Here is a 24,122-nt window from a genome sequence, read left to right on the forward strand (position 1 = left end):
CGGCTCCTCTACCTTCATGCCTCGACCACCACCCTTACCCTACATCTCCTCCATCCTTCGACCCCGTCTCTTAATGTCTCGATCCCCCTGCCCTTCATCCCTTCACCCCGACCCTAATCCCTACATCCCTTCCCCCTCGACCCTCTTTCTGTCCTCGTTGCTTCCTCGTTTTCTTGTACCGCGGTTACATCAGAACCCTGATCCCACTGGTCATCCTCTCCCAGTCGTACTCAAAATCGCGAGTAACTTCCTCCTTCCTCGCACCCCTCACTCTCTGGAGGTACGGGGGGCCGAGTCAGCACAGCCATCGGCGGATACGCCAGAGGAGCGCCTGAAATAGAGTTGTTTCTCGTCGGAGACCGCAAGGCGCTTGGCGTTGTCGCTGCTCCTGCAGCCGGTCAGACATGGCCGCCCACCGCTCGGGCCTCCTCTCTCGCTCCAATGTTCCACCTGTTGGCACGCCGGAGCCATTCCGAGGCATACACGAACGGTCCAGCACCGTTGCAATCTATTCAAAAATAGCGTCGACATAACATCCGAGCCTTCCGTCCAAGGGGTCAAAACCCGACCACTGACTCACTTTCGGTTCCTCGTGCAGGAAGACCAACTCATACGCACCAGCCTCCGACTCCCGACCAGACAGCCATCGCGGCTCTTCTACCATCATGCCTCGACCACCACCCCATCCATTCACCCCTACCCGAATCTCTACATCCCTTCCCCCTCGACCCTAATCCTCACATCCTCTCATCCCTTTACCCCTACCCTAATCCCTACATCCCCCGACCCTAATCCCTACATCCCCCTACCCTAATCCCGACTACCTCTACCCTAATTCCCACATCCTTTTCAACCCTTCACCCTCTACCCTCTATCCTTCCATCACACCACCCGCACCCCATATCCCACCTGCATAAACTAATGTACACTACTAACCTCTCCTGATCCTGTCCTCGTTGCTTTGTTCGTTTCACAGGTTTCCTCGGACTGCGGTTGCACCCTGACCCCACCGGTCATCCTCTCCCGGTCGTACTCAAATCACGAGTAACTTCCTCCTTCCTCGCACCCCCTCCCTTCCTATCCCAGTTGAACGGCGAGGATAACGTCTTCCTTCCTCAACCCGCACACCAACTACTAACCTCGCTCGATTCTGTCTTCGTACTTTCTCGCTCCACAGGTTTCATGGATCGCAAATACACCCGCTACCTACACTTCAGCCTTATCGCTTTCATAATTGCACCCTACTAACCTTGCCTGAACCCGTCGCCTGTTCGCCACACAGGTCTTCATGGATCCTGCTCACACCCGTACCGTGATCCTGCCATCCACCACTACCTTCACAAGCCGTCGAATCGCTACTACAAAGGCCTCTACCTTCCTCACCCCACTACCATTATTCTACCATCCGACCCTGCGCTATCAGTAGTCTTATCGTCATCAGTCTCTGACTGTCCCAATAACAGGAATGTTTTCATCATACGCATCTAACGCATAGTAATCTCGTCGCGTTGTGGAAAGAGATATCCACTCTTTGGGGCTCTGCATCAGCCTCAACCCACAAACACATAGCCACGCAGCAGCGGCTCCATAAAGACGAACCAACTGCACACGAAACAGTCTGCCTCCCACTTCAGTTCCCAACACAGCCACACTCGCAGCTCAGGCTAGCGCTTTCGCTGCACAGCCAAGTATTAGATTCGATCGTCTCCCTGGCTTCCGGCCTCCCGCATCCTCCAGTTTACCGCTTGACCACGCCCGACATCTCCGTCACGCCGACACATCATCCATAACCCTAAACTCTGCAAGAGCAACAACTTTGTCTGCCTCAACTCAGATGCTTGGCCACGGTCCTCCTCACTGTCCTCTCCGATACCCGCTCCTATCTAACACTCGTAACGGGCATGCACGCTTTCCATTAAGCCATCTTTTGGGGACTCTGCACCGCCAGAGCTTCAGAAGAGACAACCCCCACCCACGAGTCTCAACCCCCGCCGTTCCTCTAACCACCAGACGTCAGCAGTCTCCAAGAGCACCCCTCCAACCCGCTCTTCACGACCCTTCTCGTTCCAGACATAATCAACCCTTCATTCATTTATTTCACAGTAAACTAACTGTAAACATGTATCACTGCTGGCGTGGTTTTCCTTAGTGAAAGGAGGTTTTACAGAACATAGTTCGGGAGGGGAGACCACGCCCTCATTCAGCCAATCATTCGAGCCGACGGTACTTAAACACGTCACACCTATTCACGCCCTCTTCGTCTCAGCGGCGACATCCCTCCCTCCCAACCCCGTTCTTGTCTTCCCATTTCTCTACTACAGGACTACGGGAACAACGGGGGACTCTGCACCGCCAGAGCTTCAGAAGAGACAACCCCCACCCACGAGTCTCAACCCCCGCCGTTCCCTCTAACCACCAGACGTCAGCAGTCTCCAAGAGCACCCCTCCAACCCGCTCTTCACGACCCTTCTCGTTCCAGACATAATCAACCCTTCATTCATTTATTTCACAATAAACTAACTGTAAACATGTATCACTGCTGGCGTGGTTTTCCTTAGTGAAATGATGATTTGAAACAGGACAATAATGGCAGTCCCCTGGATTAGAGTCTTTTTGACCCATCCATTCACCGTGACCTCCGCAGAGGTCCTCAGACTGGATCACTTGACTCCTCTGCTGTCGAAATTACCATGGCCACGTGAATTTAAAGATATAGTTCTGAGGCACTCTCTTCAACAACTATGGCAAATTCCAAATTTAAGTAAACCTTTTATGCTTAGAATGCTAGTACCTCTGTTTTATGTGAAGCAAAAGGTCCCACGTTGTTTCATGCAAGTTTCTTAAAATTGGCTGTCGAGTACAGTGAGGAGAAATCTCCACAGGGAAAGTGATGAATCACTGTGGAAAAAAACTCCTAAATCTTTATTTTGGTATAAGACACTTGTGTGTTCCCGAATAATTGAAACTTAATCCAAATAGCTGGGTTTCTAGAGATGTTCATATAGATATTGCCAAGTGCAGCTTTATCCACATAGTATGTAAAATCGTACAGCATGCTTAATTTGAGAATATTGCCTGAAAACATATTAAATACACTTTGTTCAGCAGGATTGCACAGTATGAACATTTTGCAACTTTGCAGATATTCATTACAAGGTTTTCTCATTAAATTGATAAAAACAACAACATCTGGCAGGCATTATGTTTATAGCAGCATATAAAAATTTTAGGAGACATGATTGTCTCCAGAAAGTTTGTGTTGCTGCCTGTCAGTGTTGCATGTAACCATATTTTCTTGTCAGTATTAATCACTGCATATAAAAAAGTTGAATGTGCCCATCCAACACCTCCACAAAGGGACACAATACTTCATGCGTTGACACTGAAAATTCCTGGATACTCGGGTTATGTTTATAATTAATGTCCAGTGAAATGATTTATATATGCTCCCTGTAGTTTCTAAATCGGCAGACACCCTGCTTGTATTTTCTGCATCATGCTGTTCATTCTGTTCATCAAGGAAGTGAGTCACAACCAACAGCTGTCAGTGTCACAACATTCTCCCCCTCATGACGGATGAGTGTGAGTCTACAGTAGCTGGATTACTGGAATAGTTGCACTCTTGCTACTGTACTTCAGAGAGCTGGGAACTAACAAGACAAAGCAAATGATTATGTTTTTTATGTGAACGTTGCCCTCTGTATGGTGTATAAACAAAAATACCCCACAGTGCCATAATGTACAATAATTTGAGAATGTTGTGATACTTTTAGTCTGTGCTGTCTCCTTTTAATTAGTTTCAGGATGAAGGGTACATGTTCTGAGTTTACTCTTCTCTTCTGTGACCTCTGTCCAGCCAGTCGTGCTTGGTGTTGATGGACCACAGCTCAATGCTTATTTGAAGGCACTTTACTCGAGGGATAGCTTTGCACCAGTAAGCCCAGTTATTTATTTAATTACCTTCGTTTATGGTCTACGGAACGATAGTTTAATATTTCCCGTCTGTTACAGCCGACCCATTCTAAACAGAATATTCATTAGGAGAGCTATTTTAATGTTAGGAAATTAGATGTTAAATGAGAAAATACTTCCCCCCCCACCCCATTAACCTGTCTACATGGAACACTGGGCTTTGCGGTGGAGAGATTCACATGGACATCCACTTAGAAACGAACCATAATAGCTGAACCTCAGTCATACCGGACTGTGCAGAACAGAAGCTATATGAACAAACGCCAAGCCGACAGTCTCAGTGAGCACGGTGGATTTTACAGGCCAGAAGAACATCATCACTTATTGATGCACGCTGTATCTCTTCAGACTGAGATACCTTGTCACTGCATGCCCAATTAAACGTCTGCTTCTTCACATTCTCTCTTTTGTCATCATCTACTGCATCTGCATATAATGTGCGAAACAACATCGGCAGATGGGAATGGAACAGTCCTGATCCAGGAGCCGCTACAAGCAGAGCCGCTGCGTACTGGGCTTCCAGTTAAAAGGAGTTTATATTGTTACCAACAAAGTGTGCATTCGTATTTGAAAGCCATCATTAGCAGTGTGGCCCATGTCTACTTCTCCTTATTATGTTGAGATATAATTGGGTAGGGGACACAGTAAATGGGATTGGGCGTGAGCTCTTCCAGTGTTTACTATAATCACTCGGAGGATAATTCAGCCAGCCCTATCCTTACTTCTTTCATTAGAAATAGTCACATCTTCCTCTGTGACCATTGATAATACCATTTGTGGATAAAGCAATGGTGGGAACGCAGCAGAAAGCAGACACGTTTTTCTAATGTCAAATGATATTGGTTCGAGCCGATATTAGCTTTGAAACATCAGAGCATCTATACCACTCTGATTCTGAGACTCTTAATTACAGTTATCAAGTGTGACCACACCTGATTGGCCGCTGTTGTTTTAGATGTGTGGTTTACCAGCTTCCTTACACTAATTGGCATCGTAGTTGCCTTATGCCACCTGCAGTCAAGCAAATGGAAAGTAGCAGCTTTGCCGATACTACATTTAGGTGTAGGTTTTCTTTGAGGATTTATAGCTGTTCAGTTATGTCAAAAAAAATGCATGCGCTCTGAATATTTATGAGATTGGAAACCACGACAGCGGTAACAATGCCACTGGTGTGACACAGAGGCTTAGTGTGTTTACTATGTTTTGTTCAGCAGCATTCATTTAATTTGTTTGTGACTTTAGGGCAGCAGAACAAGCTCAAAACACAACATCGACAAATGGTATTACCACCGTACGAAGTTGTTTTGGTAAATTGGTTTACAAAATAAATAAAACAGTTCAGTGCAGTTCTAGCAGTCAGGGAGCAACATTTGCAATGTTTTAGGGTTTGTTTGTGTCAACCTTGTCAATGTGAAAACTCTAATTTGGCCTCCACCTTCTCCTTCAAATCTATATCTGGCTCTTCAGCTGCTAACTGTTCCACTATGTTCACCAGCTAGTTGCTAACTGTACAGTGTGCATATCTGAGCCTTTTGAATGGAAATAACGTCACGCTGCTAGTAAGAGTGGCATTTGAAAGGAAAAAAACATATCCGGTGTATGTGCAGGAATCTACTGTCTAGTGCTATTACTGCTACATAGCACATCAAGTCAACATGAGACACAATGATTGCCCGAGCCACTCTGAAACATAAAAGTGTTTTATAACTATCGATCCCCCCCCCCCCCCCCCTGTAAAATGAAATGTCACGGCAGTGTTTTCACCAGTAACAGCCATGTTGCTCCTGACTTTGGGACTTTGCGGGCTCACTCTACTCACACTCAGGGGACACATTGCCATCATGGCTGCCTGCTGCTGGCTTGCTGGATTGATGGAGGCTGCTTAGGGTCATTGGATTACAGAGTCTTTATGACGCTCAACAATCAGCCCCAGTGATCGCTCAGGGGAAGGGCCTGCCTGTTTTGAGAAGAATGGAAGGGTCGTAAATCTAACACTGAAAGCAGACTTTGAAAGGAAAAGGTGCATTTAGTCGAGCAATTATTTACACAGGCCTGATCGGATGAAAAAGAGTAATGGTTAATAAAACTTCACATCAGGAAGACATATTATTGCTTCTTATCATCAATATTATTATTATCGATTATACATTTGTATTATTGATTTAATATCATTCTGTATGTTTTTTTTATCGGAGCAATCACCCAAAAGCAGTTGAATAGGAATCTGGAACAGTCTATTTAAATCGAGCACTGTTGATCTACACATAAAGGTTCCTCACCTGTGTTAATGAACTAATGGGCTCCATTTAGGTTGAATGGAGAAGGAACAGATGTGAAGCTGTGATGCAGATGGGATGGGGCACTGCTGTGCTGTAATCCTCAATTTACTCTGCGTCTCCGGCCCCCGGTGGCCGGTAAATGATTTGCTGCCTTGAGGGTTTGTCTAATCTGTGGGCTCTTCTGAGCTGTCGTCCACATTTGGCGCAGTGCGATCCACATTTTGCCCGCTGGGTGAACTGTGTTCTGATTGATGTTCCCTTATGTCAAATCCCATGTCTGTGTGCCCTGCCAGCATATTTTATTTGTGTGTGTCAATGATTGTGAAGAATTTAACAACTGGGAAACCCTTTAGAGATTTAGATCACGTCCACGCAAAAAACACCTTTGCCCTCGAAGTCCATTATTTTGGTCCCGAAATATCAGGCGTAAAAAAATAAATACGACTGTCTGTGTATTTTATTATTCCAGCCTCACCTACTATGATCCTGTCATCATCAATAATTTCATAATCCGCCGTAGGGGCAAACATTTGATGGCTATGTATTCATGAGTGAAATTCATGTGTAAGATAAATGTGCTTCTTCTTGTGATTACCAAGCTGACTGGGACGATGTGGCCCACAGCCAAATGGCTCACAGAGTCTGAACATTGTGTTGTTCTGGTCCCGTCATGTAATGCTGGAGGTATCACATGGACTAGCTGACAATGTTTTACTCACGTCATGTGACTTGTCATTGTACTATGTCAATGGGAATTAGAACTCAACACACAATTCTCAGGAATAATGCTGCCCAGTATCTTAAAAAAAGATGTCCACCAAGGACAAGTTTGCACCTCACGGTTTACATTCAATTCCAGCACCAACTCAGGAAGTGTGTCTTTTATGTAGTGAGGCTGAAAGTAAAGGTGGTGGATTCATATTATTAACTTCCCCCTTTTTATCAACTGTAACTGTGATCTTTTGCCAATATTCATCAGATTAATATAGTAATGACGTGTCTATAATCATGGCATAGCTTTTCCCCCCCAAAAAAGTGTCAGTGAATGTAACTTTTTTGCTGAGCTGTCTAATATTGACATTCATGTTTGTCGACAGATACACAGACAGTCTCCTAAATTCTAAAAGACAACTGCATGTGAGGTATCCTGTGGAAGAGCTTTTGGAACGGGACAGTCCCATTGGGCTGTGATGACATATCTGGTGGAAGCATAGCATATTCCAGGAGGGAAATCCCCTCAAAAGTAGCTCTTCCTCAGATAAATCTTTGGAGAGTGAACAAGACCGACAGCTTGAATAAACATTTCATTTGAGCCCAGGCATCTCCTTGTGCACGTGTGTGTGCACCCATGCCTGTTTGTGTGCTTGTGTGTATATGTGTGTTTGTGTGTGTGTGCTGGGTTGATGAGATGGGTTCCTCACACACAGCTGGTGGTCCCCGCACCCCGAGAGCCAGGTTAGTGGTTAGTCTGCGGCAGCGTCAGCAGCAGGCAGGAAGAGAGGAAAAAGCAGCAGTAGGAGGAAGAGCGGGAGGAGGAGGAGTGGGAGGAGGAGCTGAAGGATGGAGGGGTGGGGGGCTAGAGAGGAGATAAAGGAGCAGGAGGCGGAGGAGGAGAGGGAGGAAGGGAACAACCATGGTAATCATGGAAATCTGACAGACTAGCATGGAGATGACAAAGAAATGCTTCATTGAAAGCCTATGAGGCATGTGATTTAGTTGAAAATTATGGAGTCCAAAAACGTTTTTTCTTAAAGATAGCTTAAATTAGCAAGAATAATTTCCTGAAGAATATTCTAACACACACTTACATCTTCATTGGAGGAAAAACTCTAACACACTGTCACTTTTTGTCTTGATGTGCTCTTCCTTTGAACCAGGACTTATGAGAGCACATGTTAATATTCCCATCCATCCAAAGTCTACTCATAGATATTAATACTTTAAAAAGAAACACAAGCAATTATTGTACTCTAGAGTAGACTATACACATAAAAGAAAGACATTTTGATAAATCCTTGTTTGACATCTTACCCACAGTCAGCTGAGAAGACTGATATAGACTTCAGACAGAGAGCTCCGGGATGAGTTTAAGTAGCAGGAGGAAACTGCTGGCTTAGCTCCTTTATAAGTCACACTGTTGTCTAAACATTGAGTATTCTATTAATTGTCAACCCTCAAAGTAAAAAAAAATGTTTCGGAAAACCAAGTAACTTACCAAGTAATTTACAGCTTAGGTGACTAGCTTGTTGGTCAAAAATGTAAAAAAAAAAAAAAGGTTTTATCGTCAAGATTGAACAGTTGTTATTTTATCACCAAATTTAGTTTGGACATTTTTGAGATAAGAGATTACCCAAATGTGTACACATGTTCAGTTTATGAATTAACGTTGTAATGGCTCTGTGATACTTAGAGATGGCCCGAAACAACACCAATACAATTGCCAATCATCAATGTGTGGATTGCATGGCCAAAATCGACTGTTTTGATATGCGCCAAACTAACCTATCACATCTTCATACTGGAACGTCCTGGTAACTCACTTGAAGTCAGAGTAAACCGTCCAAAGATATAAATGGACTTGGATCATCGACTTTGTTATACGTTGTCATTATTTGATTTAAAAACACGCAATTCAAATAAAACAAAACATTTTAATTTCTATATTTGCTTTGATGAAGAAAAAGTAGTTATATATGGTATAAGCTGCTTTGAGCTAGTTTAAAAGACACAAAAGACAGGATTTATCTTAAGTGTCTAAGCAAAAGCTTAATTTTTTTTAAACTGACATATAAACACATCGTGATGAGGTTATGAATTACCTTTGCCTTAAACACATTTTTACTTAATAAAGCTTGAACATACTGCAACTTCAATGCAAACTCTGTTGACATTAGCAGTTAGCTCCGTTATTTATCCGAGCAGGACCGTGCATCTCACCAGCTAACGTTAAATAGCTCTCCTCCTGCTCATTATCACACCAGCATGCACAAGCTTACCAGTGGCTAAACATTTGGTCTCAAGGTGGATTTTTTTTTTACTAGCCATTTGTAAATATGAATAGATTTAGCTTCTAAAGCTGTAATATTTTATTTAGTTGTATCTGAGCTGATGTCAGCGAGAATGCTTTGGTCTTGATTGCTGTCGAGTATACTGCTGCTTACATTTTCTACTTGTATGGTATTACCAATATACACCTGGGATCTTGCCCAAATAGTGCCTAAGGCTGCTTTCGAGTTGGTAGAAAGCTGATTTTGTTGTCTTCACTTTAAATGGGAGCCATCCATTTAAAGCCATTTCTAGTCTGTGTCCTAAACTAGGCTAAATGCGTCAAATGAACTGTTTTCTTATTATCGTCCTATGGATCCGAAGGCAAACAAGCATATTTCCCAAACATTTCGAGAGCTCCATAGAAGTGAAAAGGTCGGCATGAATGGAGCAGTGATGATGGAATGTATTGAAACAATATAAAAGGAAGAGACATGCGACAAGAAAAGGAAAGTCTCAGTCTTAGTAGATTAATCAAAATGAAAAGCCTCCAGAGGTCTACAGTTAGTAAAGTTATCAAATGTTTCATACTTTTATTAATATGTTTAACAAGTGTATATCTTCTTCTGACAATGCTCTGATCTTGTGGCATTACAATCTGTTAAGTAAATGCAATAATCTACAAAACACATACTTATGACATTGACATGTCTAATAAACCTTTAGCAGTGCCTCTATTGTATAAGAGGGTGTATGGCTCATCCATTTATATAAATGTCTTGCTGTTATTTTTGCTCCTTTCTAATGTTACAGAAGTAATTATAAAATGCAAATTGAAGGTTCTGCACTGTCAAGCATGTGAAACTCAACAAAGAGATGCTTAGCACCGCATTTTTCAACTTGACACTTTCAGCATCATTTGTGGGAAAACATCCCCATATTTTAAAAGTAAGATGTATTGAATTATAAGAGAAGCCTGGAGCAATGAAACAAAATACATGGTGGATTTACACACATTAGCATGATACTAATTAGCACTGGACTGTGGTAAGCACAACCGACACATTACAGGGGATCTTCATTTTTCTTGAATCAATATTTGGACTAAATAACTCAAGCTGATGTTACACCCACATATTGGTTTTCAAGTATTGGTCTTTTTTTAAATGTCATATCTGACAGTAATGAGGCAACATTATTATTGAGGGTTCTTTGAGACTAAAACTCTTCAAAAACAGTCTACAAAAGTTACTTTATGATATATATATTTTTTCATACATCTAAATGCATTCGCAGAGTTTCCCCCTGACGCCGCAGATAGGTTCATAGTTGGTTCTAGATTTAAGGAATCATTTTCAGTCATCATTCTATGACTTAATAACAGGGGTTCTATGTTTTTAAAGCCCTCAATACTTGCTAATGTACTTATTACTGTACCCAGCTGTGGGGTCTTTATTTTCATATGACAACGATATTTTTTTGGCTGTTGTCATACTGTAGTTGCTAAACTTGGCAAGCATTCTTTTTGATTAATGATGCTCATATTGACTGGGCACTCATTGTAACGAGCTACAGGTCTGGGAATTGGAATTATGTTCAAAGTGGGCGATTCCGTCATGCACTCATTAGAACACGCTTCGAAGACAACACACAAAGTATGGTTCCTTTTTATGTCGCTAAACACAAAGTAACAATGTGGACTTGTGCAAATCAGCATCCATGTGCACAAGCATCCATGTGCCTAACCATAACTATATATTAACCATGGTTTATATACCAAAACCATGAGTCAAACGCTATTTAAATCTAGTGAAGTGATCATATTTTGTTTGTATACTAAGTGAACCGTGTGTGCAATCCCTAGCAAACGAGTGACAGCGTGTCGATTACGGCACGCTGTCATGGCCTCCAATCAGGAGCCTGTCTGCATCGTGTGTGCACGACATGTGTAAGTAGTGACATTTGTGCATGAAACAAGAGTGCAAGAGATTTGTTGTCTATACAAGGTTTTAAAAAAAGGACTTGTGTTGTCATTTGAATGGACAAATCTTGAGTATGTAAAATAAAATGTTGCTTCTGCCTGCAAGGTGCCTGTTGGGTCCGTTCATCCTGTCTGTCTTTATTTACCTTTTTCTGAATAGATGATTAAACTTGTTCAAGACTCAATGTTGTTTAACGCTCACACTGTACATGCGGCATCACAACCTGCCGTACATGCTCATTACATTGTTAGATATTCAAACAGGAGAAACTGGCTATGAATGTATTACATGAATTCAAAGCCCAATAGATTGAACTTTCTGAAATAAATGAACAATCACACTGCATTCACATGAATAAGGTTTTTAAACCTGATGAATAATTTAAATTCTATCTGAATCTAAAAAGTGCATTATTTCTGTGACCATTAATACATCATTAATAGGTATTTGAATTTTGGACTCTGATTGCTAAGACATTCGCCTGCACCTACCGGAACAACATGATTGTTTTAAAAATAGTATTATTGTTGTTAAGAGTTAGTATTGTCAAGTTTTGTAATAGCATAGATTATAACTCAGACTTTTCTACGTTTATTTTAAAAAAGTAATAAAAAAACATAATTATCCCTTTAGCCGCAAACCAAACATAGCTGTTTTAGCTCCTTTACTGAACACGTTAAAAAAAATTAAACCAAATAGTAGATGTTGAAATGTATGTAAAATCTTTGTCAGAATTTTGTTCATAATCTAAATTGTGGTGCAGAAATATCATGATTCATAAATCCAGTAAACAAAATTTAAGTCTCTGTTTTAAGACTTGCTCATTGGTAAATATTTACTGTTGCACATCCTTTTCAAATCCTTTGTATCTGGTCAGCTACACATTATCTTCTTCATACTATATACGATTTTTCACTTGCTTTCATGTGCACGGAGAAATACTTACACCAGCAGAGGCGGCGGTATAAAAGCTGCTTTAAATTCATTTTTCTTCTACGAGATGTTTGCGTGTTCACGGCCCCTTGCTGTATATTATGTGGTTGTTATTTCATTCTCTCCAGGAGGCAGTGTGACTGCAAATCAGCGACACATTCTAGCAGGTAAACATTTTAGTGATAAAGTAACACTCATAACCCTGGTGGCCTTGGCCTTTACGGTGTGATGTATTGTTACTTCACTGCTGTGCTTTCAATGCATTTATTCACTGTGCTCACATGTGTCAACACCATATGTGTACGTTCATGCGTGTGCCTGTTAACATATGTGAGTGTTCTGAGTGTTTTCAGTTAATAGAATGACACCGCAGAAGTGTCTGACTTGTCAATACAGGGTCACTGGGCGGAGCTAAAGCACTGTACAATCAATACAATTAAATATGAAAGGAAGCTGAGACTGAACTCTTCCAGAATCAGTATAATGCATATTTTTTCCAATAGGATTCCTTAATTACTCCTTAAAAGTCTAAATACCAAATTCTGACAGTGTGATCTTACAATATTTTAAAACAGCTTTCTAAAATCTTTAAATAATTTTCATTTAGTTTTACAAAATGACCGTAGTAGTATCAGTATAATGACTGACTGTGACACCCTGTTTACACTGGTTCAACATATAATTAATCATATGTACAATGTGTGTATAATATGCATGTGTCTATGTGGAAATTGATAGTTTGATTATTACTGAATTGTAATAAAAGAAAAAAACGATCTGAATATTAAAATATATTTTAAATATTGGGTGAAATTCTTTGGGGATTTAAATATGTTGTTATTGTGCTTCTTTCTGTCACGTTTGAATAACATATAATATGTTTTTATTTCTCATCATGATGATTATTTATAGTCAATTTGCAGCAATCTAAATGGAGAATTTATGCAATTATTGTAACGGATGATCTACTGCTTTAGCGTTAGCATCGAGCTACTAGCTGACCGCTGGCTATACAATGATTCATTACCGCTATTTGGTCTGCAAATAAAAAACACATTAAGTCATACAAAAAGAGTAAATGTATCCTTCATCAAATAATGCTCCACTTTTGAATGTGATAAATACTGACACATTTATAATGTCACATGTCACATATTAAGTTATATAAGTAATTATTAATCCCACAGGACATACTTTTTATTCAGTTACAGCTGCATCAAGCCTGAAGTAGACCTGAGTTTAAATAAGTAAAGAAGTTTAGATATTGTTGCCATCTGAAGAAGTCTGGATTAAGATACATACTTCGTATAAAGAGTTATTAACCGGTTCAGATTTTTGAATGGGACAAAGGGAAACTGTGAATTTATGTAATTAGAATAACACTGCCAGTATTTCTTCAATAGTCGATTTCCTGCAAATAGTCAGCGTCACAATGTTTGCTGGGAGGCACTGGTCAAACAATATAATCTTGCTTTGTGTTGCTGCACGAATCCAGAAAGGACGACGTAAGAATTAAATGCCACAGATATGAACAGTGAGATTAGTTAGATTATAAACAGAATGGAAATGGACAGCAGCAGTGGGGCGGTGTGTGTTTGTGATTGTGACTGTTGACGGCATGGTTGATGTAGCAGAGCATGTGCCTGTGATCACACTGTATATTACAGCCAGCCCTCCAAACCTTTTTTATTAAACTGCTCTCTGTGTTCCCATTCCCTCAGGAGTGTCAAGAAGAAAGAAAAAAAAAAAACATTAAAAAACAGTTAAGAAGTTTGGGTTTTGATATGTTAGATTACGACAGAAAAAAAAAAGGTTTCTGGAGTTTTTCTTGAGGTCATTTGAGATGGTGGTTAAAGTCTAGCTTGGATCCATGGTGACAGCAGAATTCCTCACGTTTCTTATCTCGTTGTCGCCATTGGGCCTAAGTGAATAAATGCAAAGAAACCAACCCTTATCTTACTGCATATGATATAGCACTGTCATTATAGTGTGAGTTTCCGCAAATTGGCAAACAAATGATTTCCTTAAATCGTATATCATAACATATAATTAGCACATATTTTGCTTCATTTCGTTAGCTTTTATCGATGTATGTATTTGCCATGAGGCTTTCACAGCACATGTGGCTATAGAAAGTAGAAATGTTGCTATCATTGTTGTAAATAACAAAGCAGAGATGGTAGTCAGAGTTATTTCTTACCTTTTCAAGTTGCGCATTCTGTCTGGACTTGTAGAGGAACTCTCCCACGGCCACGAACACGGAGAGGACGAGTCCGGCGGCCAGGACAATGAAGATCCCTCCGATGTTCTGCACCCCGAGGGCACTGGCCTCCTTACTCTCCTCCTCTGGACAGCCGTTTCCTCTCCACCACCTCTCTTTCATCATGTGCAGCTTTCCTTCCTCCTGAAGCTGCAGGATGGCAATAGTGATCTTGTCTCGGTACGGAGAGCCTGAAGGACCAAAAGACTTGAGGTCAGCGGGAGCAACCAATACGACTGAAGCAGTGCCTTTGTGTTATCTCAGCACAGATTTACAGAATCTTGACTTTGATGGTCAGCCAAAGTTTGTTCATCTCATTTACTTAAACCTCAGGGAGCTAACTGCCTGCTCAACCAAACAGGTAATTAAAGCAAGAGAAAATGCTGCTTTATCAAATAGATAAAATACTGTGCGACGTCTAGAAATCAACTAAAACACTCACTTTGATGGTGAGTTCAGACGAAAAATCAATCCCTGATTAATATAAAGTCGGATTGTTGTGAAAGAGAACATTCAGGATTTTTTTGATGTACTCCGCTCCAGAAATGTTTGTTTATTTTATGTAAACTTTTAAGTTCTGGTATTTAGAAATACAAGTACTGAATATATTTTATCCAGAGTAAAACAAAACAATTTTGAAAAATCAGTTCTCCTTTTTGACTGTTTTAATTGTTATCCATAGATGCAAATCAAAGCCTGCGTCTGGACTGTTGATGTACACTGATTTAGAATTACCAATTGTTGCAACACATACAAAATGCCTCAGAATATAACATGTACAAATACCTTTACTACAGCCTGTATGATATATTGTGTGTAACGTTCCTTTACTTGTTTGTTTGTTGTTGTTGTCAATGGTCAATGGACTGCATTTGTATAGCTTTTCTATTCTAACGACCACTCAAAGTGCTTTAACACTACATGTTATCCACCTATTCACACCCATACATTCACTGATGAAAGGGGATACCATGCAATGTTCCACCTGCCCATCAGGACAAATTAACATACAACATTCAGACACTGTAGGCAACACTACACTTAACTAGGGGTTAAGCATCTTGCCCAAGAACACATCGACATTAATCCTCTGTTTGAATGACGACCCCGTTCTCCCACTGAGCCACAGTCACCCCTGAATGAACATTCCCGCCAACTGCAATAAAACTGTACAATAAATCACCTCTGGCCAGATCCTACTCAAATGAACATCAATAAACCGTGCAATGCTTTCACTTTGTACTTTAGATACACTGTATACACTTTAATTGTTACTTTACATTTTCATTTCCTTTATTAATTAAATTCTGTAAATGCAATATCTGCTGCCCTGCTATTTTTTTTGTTTTTGTATTGTATATATGTAAACATGTTGGCTGCTGCTTTACTAAATTTTCCCCTGGGGATGAATAAAGTAACATCCTATCCTTTCCTCCCATCCTAATGTGTGCAATTTGTGTAAGACACATGATACTATATGACTTAATTTGGTGTAAAAAAAGCTTCATTTTTTAGCAGAGGAGACATGATTTACATATTTTCAGTGTTAGAGCGACTGTGGCTCAGTGATGAGCAGGGTCGTCCTTCAATCAGAGGATCGGTGGTTCAATCCCCGTCTCCGCTAGCCCATGTCGATGTGTCCGTGGCCAAGACACTTAATCCGAAATGGCTCCCGTAGCTGAGCCTACGGTGTGTGAATGTGTGTGAATGTTAGTTACTGCTGATGTGCAGGTGGACCTTTAGCTCCTCCCATCAGTGTATGAAGGGGGGTGAATTGGTGAATGATATCAGGTAGTGTTAAAGTGCTTTGAGTGGTCGTAAGACTAAAAATGCATTATACAAGTACAGGCCCATTTATTCAACTGTGACATTTGGGTATATGTTAATAACAATTTAGTTCTTTAAACATAATAAGAGGATTTGTTAAAGGACCCATATTATGCCCATTTTTCCACAAGTTGATATGGTTCCTTGGGGTCTTAATGAAATGTTTGGAACATATTTTGGTCAAAATACCACAAGAATCATTTCAAACAGCACCCTTTTTACCCTGTCAAAAACACCTCCCCACAGATTTACCTGTTTTGAGTGCCTGTTCCTTTAAATGCTAATGAGCCAGCTCCCCCCTCCCCCCTCTCCCCTCCTCCATGAGATGCGCTCGCCTAGCTGCTGCCTGCCAACTGCAGATGAAGATAGCGTCGTGCAACCATATCGTTTTGAACCAGAGTCAGACCCTGAACAAGAAGAGGCTCCCGAACAAGTTCGAGAAGTTAGGGCTCAACAGGACGTTTCTGAATGTCACTTCTACATTTGTTTTTGTTTGTACATTGGCTAAGGTCTCACAGTCTTGTTCGCGGTTTTGAGAGCATAGTGGTGCTAGAGATTCGAGTACGTGAATAGTTTGTGCATGTATGAGTATGTAGCAAATACAGTGTGTTCATATAAGTTACTGTTTGTGAAAGTGTTTGTGTAAATGCAAGTAACGGGAACGCCATAAAGATATAAATGCTACATGAGTAAAGTTCCATCTGTAAACTAAAGTGTAATCTGACAACAGTAAGTGACCAAGCAGGGGCGGGGGTAACGTTTTTACCTCCATTAATTAGCGTTTAAACCTTGTTGACTTATTAAATCGTTGTATTTGATGACTTATGACTTATTTGATGACTCATGTCTGTAATATGAACACAACTTTCAAATAAACTTTACCTACAAAGTTGCGGTGGGGGGCGGTCCAAGGCCATGTAGCCAGACTCCCTACATGGGCGTGCTTCAAAATCTACGTAGACGTTGGTGGTGATCCCATTGGACGCACTCAAGCATATCGTTTCTGACATAGAGGAACCACAAGAAGCCGCGTGAGTTGTTTTTTTCCAGCGTTTTTGTGTTGGGAGACATGCCAGATACCCAAATTAACGTATAGAAGCACTAAAAAAGTGGAATTTTCATAATATGTCCCCTTTAAGAAACCATCCGAAAAACCACCTTAAAGGGCCAGTGTGTAGGATTTGGCGGCACCTAGGGGCGAGGTTGCAGATTGCCACCAGCTGAAATATCTCCAGTTTGCCAAGCATGTCAGAGAAATAAGGTGAGCAACAGAAAAAACAAGAGTGGCCCTCTCCAGAGTCAGTGTTGGGGTTGTCTGTTCTGGGCTACTGTAGAAAAGGTGCGCCATAGCAGACTGCGTTCTGAACGTAGATATAAACGGCTAAGACGAAAAGTCAACAGTGAGTTACTTTTAGGTGATTATAAACCAATGGAAACATTCCATTCCATTATCCGAACCGTTTATCCTATTCAGGGCCGCGGGGAGGCTGGAGCCGATCCATGCTGACATTGGGTAAAGGCAGGGTTCACCGTGTCCAGGTCACTGGGCACATATAGAGACAGACAACCATTCACGCTCACATTCACACCTACGGGAAATTTAGAGTCTCCAATTAAATTGAGCACAGTGCAGCCCAGAAATAAATCATACCTATCATTATTATATTATATTTCTGACAATATATTCACCTTAATGCTATGCACTGGCCCTTTAAAACAATTCTGACTATTCAATGAATCATGTCAAAATCTCAGGAAAATCAAGTGGAAGACGCTCACTTGGCAAGACGGCCTCAAATTGAAGAAAACACATTTATTTATTCCAATCAAACTGTATTGAAGTACAAGTAATAAATTTGGGTCTTAAATGACAAAACATCTCTTCCAAAGATCAATTATATCAAGGATGTTCTCAAAAAAGCAGGACTTACACCCAGGAGGCTGCTGTTTGTCACTGACTTATTTTAATTCTTAATAATGTATATGTTCGCATCTAAAATCATGACATGTTTTCTTTTTGTGCTTTTGTTAGTGCAAGGTTGATTTTCATGGCCGTGATATTTGAACACTGTTACTTTTAACAGAATGCTTTAAAAACGCCTTTAAGAGTACTTATTTGTCGACTATGAATCAGTGTGGGAGATGTGCAGCTGCTTTATTTATCCCGTGCTGTGGTTTTAAAGTCTCATCCATCCTTATTTCTTACCTCTGGAAAGCACCTTCATTTCTACAAATAGTCTCCTGTGCTGTGTTGGGTGTGTTTCTATCAAAACCCAATTTTTTATCAGTAAATATCTACTGTGTTCCAGTATTTTTCATTGTATCTGTTTAACAAATACAAACGCTAATTTAAGCATTAACATTTTATTTTCCCCTAACAACAACTAATACACCTAAAACAAATCTATGGGGCTCCTATCTGCACTCACACTACCTCTATAGCTGTCTAATTAAACCAGTTGCCATGGTTAATCTGTGCTAGTGTTCTCACTGTGAGCTGTTATCTTGGTTTAATGAGTTAACATCCCCAAAGAGAGCCTTGAACCCCCCCCCCCCCCCCTTTTCCTCAGGTGAAGCAGTCCAGGGCCTTCCCCTGCTCTGCTGATCAAAACCAGTCAAATGTCGAAATCCCTGATTAAACCTGAAGGGTGCAGCCTTGTTGTAAACACAACAAAACTCCCTGCGGCACCGCCAACACACACTGCAAAGGGTGTTGATGCAGCTTGAATTATTTAAAATACTAATAACACCTATTATGGGAAACACTTACGGTGAACCCTCTCTGGAGCTCAGTCGGGGAAACAAGTCGAGATCAGAAAAACACTATCAATTGGCTAGCGCCAGTGGTAGCGATCTCCGTGATTAGTAGTTAGTATGCAGAGCCAGTATATTATGTAGTGGACCCAAAAGACCATAAACAGTGACAATGATCAGCTACCACTGTCCACCACTGAAGTGCAGCTCTGAGCTGTGGCCCTCAGCGCCGTGCCTGTAGTCATGAGGCTATGTTCGCACTCTTTAACATCCCTCCTCGCCTTCATCTCAGCCCAAGGGTTTCTGCCATCTGACTATTTAGTTCAGAGCCTGCTGACCAGCATGCTTCAAAAAGCATCTATCACCATGGTGATGGCAAATCTCACATTCATTGCCTTCTGCAATGGATACCTTCCTTTCAGTGGAACAAGCCAATGTGTGTCAACTAAATCACTCGATACAACAAAGAAACCTTGAAACTAGGCCAGCTTTGCCTTATTAAAAGAAATAGAGCTCAGTTGTGATATTGTGGACTGGACCAAAGTGAGCATTGTGTCGCACAAGTGTCATAACCCACATTGACATGAGCATGTAATGGGTCTGATGCCTTCTGATGCCTTGAAAATAAAGCAGTGGTGTTTCCTTTGTAAATGGGCTTTATATTAGAGTTGTGAAATACACAGCACACCATCAGACCGTCCACCATGTTCATAGAGACAACCAGATGGCACTACAAGGCTGGCTACGGCTGTGATACATCAAAGCTCTAAAAACACGACAGGTCTTTATATTCACGAACAAATAACTGATGTTCGTCTCGTCTCCAGACCGTAAGGACGCAGAAGAAATCTCATTCTGATGGCAGTATCAGCTCTTCATGCTAACACAGTAAATCAATGCACGTCCCTTGTCCTTTTTCCCCTTTGAAAAAACTCCGATACATGCCTTCATCACATCCAGAATTCAATACTGCACTAGCATTCTTTATGGTTCATCATCCACCATCTCTCATAAATTCCACTACATCCCAAACCCTGCTACTTGGCTGCGAGTGATTCCCGTAACCACATCACTCCTGTCCTGAAGGACCTCATGTCCTGGCTCTCAATGGATTTGATTCAGAGTGCTTCACTGACACAGTCCTCCATAATCAGACCTCCTCCTACAATCAAGTCATCATTAAACAAGTATCAGAATATGCTACACCCATTATTACAATGTGGAACATTTCCATACGACTTGTTACCGATCGTGGAGGTGATGCTGAATTGTTTGTTTACGCTTTTAATAATCTAATATTTTATATATATATAGAGAGAGATTTTGTTCCTTGATATGTAAGCGGGAGTGATTTTTTGTGTGTTTTGGAAGAATTTATTGTTCTATGTCAGGGTCTGAGTTTTGCAGAACTAAACAATAAAAATTCCTCGCTAAATACTGTATATGTTGTCCTAATTGGAAGAATTAGAATAAACTTAATGGGCAAACTGTGCTTACGCAGACTCCACTGTCTAATGGCTCTCAATGTACACAGTTCCAAGAACAATGGTCACCTGAAGACAATAAAGCAACGATAAGAAACGAGTGCAAGGAGTACTGGAATAAATAGGATGTAGCTATTGTGATAAGTTACCTAACATATGAGCTGTGGCTGCATTCTGCTTGTATTTTCTTCATTGTATTTTTCGTTCATCTGTTTATTTGTTGTTATTGGTTCACCTGCTGCAGAGACTTCCTGAAGTCTCTTTAGGTTGCCTGGCAACATCACAGTAAAAAAAAGACCTGGATCACTTCTCGTTTTCACACTTTGGTATTTGCACAGATTAAACAAATTATAACATGTTCATTAGTGAACTTCATGAATAGTAACATCATATTAAATATGCTGACATGCCAGGTATCAATCTTCTTTTCTCCTCTTGTTCATTGAATTCATCCATCCATTTTCATCCGCTTAAGCCGGGGTCGGGTCACGGCGGCAGCAGACCCAGCAGGCCGACCCAGGTTTCCCTCTCACCCGTAATACTTTCTAGCTCATTCTTGGGGATCCCGAGGCATTCCCAGGCCAGCTGGGAGATATAATCCCTCCAGCATGTCCTGGGTCTTCCTATGGGTCTCCTCCAAGTGAATCCATGTATTTCCCAAAAAATGTAACACTTTCTTTAACGCTTCCTTCCTGCTTGAGTAGTTTTGAAGCACATCCAGAAGAGGGGTCATAGTTCCTCCTCCGCGAATCGTCACCGTAACGTGGTGGGGGAGCTTGAGAGGCTCAGTGATCTTGGGAGCGATGTTGTCCGGGGCATTAGCCCCTGGTAGGGTTTCCTAAGGTAAATAGGTCTTAGGGGAGAGCCCAGACTAAGAGCGGTAAAAAAACAACTCATCGATAGCAGCCCACGGACTTCAGCTACCTCGCTCCGACAAGGGAACCCGGGGTACCCTCCCAGAGCCAGACCCAGGAGGGTAGATCACCGGCGAGCGTCTGGTGGCCGGGCCTTTGCCTATGGGGCCTGGTCAGACTCAACCCGAAGAAACAACATGGAGCAGCCACCCTGTGGACTCACCAACCGCAGGGTCAAGCATCGGGTACGAGTGCTATGTAGACCCGGCGACAGGCCGGGCAGGGGGCCTGGGCAAGCCGATCGCTGGCAGCATAAACTAGCTCTAGGGCCAGGAAAACAAAGAGAGGAAGGGCCATTGGTAAGGAGACCAGGTCTAGACCAGAGGCTGGATGCAGAAACCAGGGGCAGGGACCCTGGACTAGCTTCAGACACAGTCAGGTCCAATGGACCCTATGAGACGTAAAGTCACAAGGACTCCAACGAAGAAGTAGAGTTAGTCATTTGCAATGGAGATATGTAAATGCATCCACAAGGAGAGAGAAGAGGCGATAGGTGCAGTGTATCCTAAAATGTCCCCTAACAGACGATAAGCCAATAGCAGCATATGTAGGGGCTGGACCAGGGCACCTGATTCAGCCCTAACTATAAGCACTATTAAAGAGGGAAGTACTAAGTATACTCTTAAATGTGGTGACTGTCTGCCTCCTGGACTGAAAGTGGAAGCTGTTTCCATAAAATGAGTAATGTGATTTCTTTCTTAGTTTTTGTGAGTAAACGAGCTAAGGCATTCTGGATTACCTGAAGGGACTTAAGAGATTTATTAGAGCAGCCTGATAGTAAGGAGTTGCAGTAATGTAGTCTAGAAGTAACACATGCGTGAAGCAGTTTTTCTGGATCTTTTTGAGACAAGATGTGCCTGATTTACTTCACGTGGAAATTAAAGGACAAGTTCCGCCAAGATTCTTTACATTGGTGTTTGATGCCAGGGCAATGCCATCTACAGAAACCACATCACCAGATAATTTATCTCTGAGGTGTTTATGCAGAGTTCAAGCCGAGTACAATAACTTCAGTTTTGTCTGAGTTTAACATCAAGAAGTTGCAGGTCATCTATGTTTTTATGTCTTTAAGATCTGCTTAAAGTTTAGGGAGCTGGTTGGTCTCTTCTGGTTTGATTGATAAATATAATTGAGTATCATCTGATGAAAGTTTATGGAGTGTTCCCTGATAATATTGCCCAAAGGAAGCATAAATAAAAAAGGTAAATAACATTGGTCCAAGCACAGCACCTTGTGGAACTCCGTGATCAATATTGGTGGTGATCGAAGCTTCATCGTTTACAAATACAAATCAAGATTTAAACCAACTTAGTGCGATACCTGAAAGGCCAATCGACTGATCCAGTCTCTGTAATAGGATGTCATGATCAATTGTGTCGAATGCAGCACTAAGGTCTAACAGAACAAGTACAGAGATGAGTCCTCATCCAATGCAATTAAGAGGTAATGTGTCATTTTCACCAGTGCTGTCTCTGTGACTGAAACTCCTCAAATAAACTATTGTGATGTAGAAAGTCACACAACTGATCTCCAACCACTTTCTCAAGGATCTTAGAGAGGAAGGGGAGGTTAGAGATCCGTCTGTAGTTAGCCAACAACTCTGGATCAAGAGTGGGCTTCTTTAGGAGAGGATTAATTACAGCTACTTTGAAGGAATGTGGTACATGCAAAGACACATGGACATATCTAATAGAGAGGTAACAAATAAAGGCAAAAGGTTGATGGGAGAAAAGCCATCCAAATATACACCAGGGTATACAGTTGTTTCCAAGGCCACTCCACTCGAGGACAGATCGGCACTGGATTGAGAGCGAAAGCCGATCAGCGGTAAGATGCTTCACCTGTCATCACTGATGTTCTGCTTTTGTTGAATCAGAAACTATGCGGGATTAGTTGACAGTCTCTACAGATAATATTATGAAGCCAGACACAAGGGTATTTGATGTTCCGACGTTTGTGGGACTTCCACAACACGTACAAAGCAGAAATAGTGGTTATCTCTTCCATGGTGATAAATGATAACTGTTTCCATTGTGTTTTTGGTGTGAACGTGTTTTTGGTGTGTTTTTGGTGTGAAAGCAGCATTAGTGTAACAACCTAACATAACACACATTTACTTTTGGATTCACAGAGAACACAACTCGCGTCTCTTGGGGGAAAGTCCAATGCTTATTTTGTTTGTACATAGAGTACGTTATTACGAAACTAACGTAAACTGCTTTAGTAGGTAACCACTTCACAGACTTTGTATGTTTTGAGTCATTGACTATTCTGTCTTTTAGGTATGAGAATCTAATCTATATTATTTTTGTCAAAATATGAATTGCTTTGTGATGTTCTATATGTTTCCAGGGTTAAGGTTTTTTCATCTTATCCAGTTGACTAATTCCTCTGTAACTCTAGGGCCTTGAAATGTTATACTTTTCTTCATGCAATATATTTAAAGCTTTAGTGATACAAATCACAGTTTTGACCAACTCATATTCAAATGTAGATGTTCAAATCAAATATTCGTGTTTCTTTATTTTGCTCAGACTCTAATTTCACTAATGATGTCCTTTTAGTTACGATGGAAATTCCTTTAATTTGTACACTTATTAGCCATCATCAGATGCGATCACATGAGAAAAAAAGAAACTGAATCAGGACACTTAGTTCATGTGTGAATGTAAATAGTATGCTGCATGCTGTGCAGTAAACACAGACAAAGCATACTGTAAGCGACAATCAAT

At 41.2% G+C, this 24,122-nt stretch overlaps 1 protein-coding gene across 2 annotated transcripts in view; it reads right to left on the minus strand.

The window, feature by feature from the left end:
- The window catches only part of grik2 (glutamate receptor, ionotropic, kainate 2), a 260,814-nt gene that overhangs the window by 7,311 nt on the left and 229,381 nt on the right, over nt 1-24,122 (minus strand). The window contains exons 15-16 of one of the 2 annotated variants that reach the window (XM_056434478.1): nt 14,352-14,602; nt 14,045-14,072 (exon numbers count right to left, since the gene is read on the minus strand). In XM_056434478.1, the coding sequence (XP_056290453.1) occupies nt 14,045-14,072; nt 14,352-14,602 (279 nt within the window). The remainder of the gene's footprint in view (nt 1-14,044; nt 14,073-14,351; nt 14,603-24,122) is intronic. The other variant, XM_056434479.1, reaches the window with a different exon arrangement.

This window comes from Pseudoliparis swirei, chromosome 16 (genome assembly GCF_029220125.1).
Source record: "Pseudoliparis swirei isolate HS2019 ecotype Mariana Trench chromosome 16, NWPU_hadal_v1, whole genome shotgun sequence".
Classification (NCBI taxonomy): domain Eukaryota; kingdom Metazoa; phylum Chordata; class Actinopteri; order Perciformes; family Liparidae; genus Pseudoliparis; species Pseudoliparis swirei.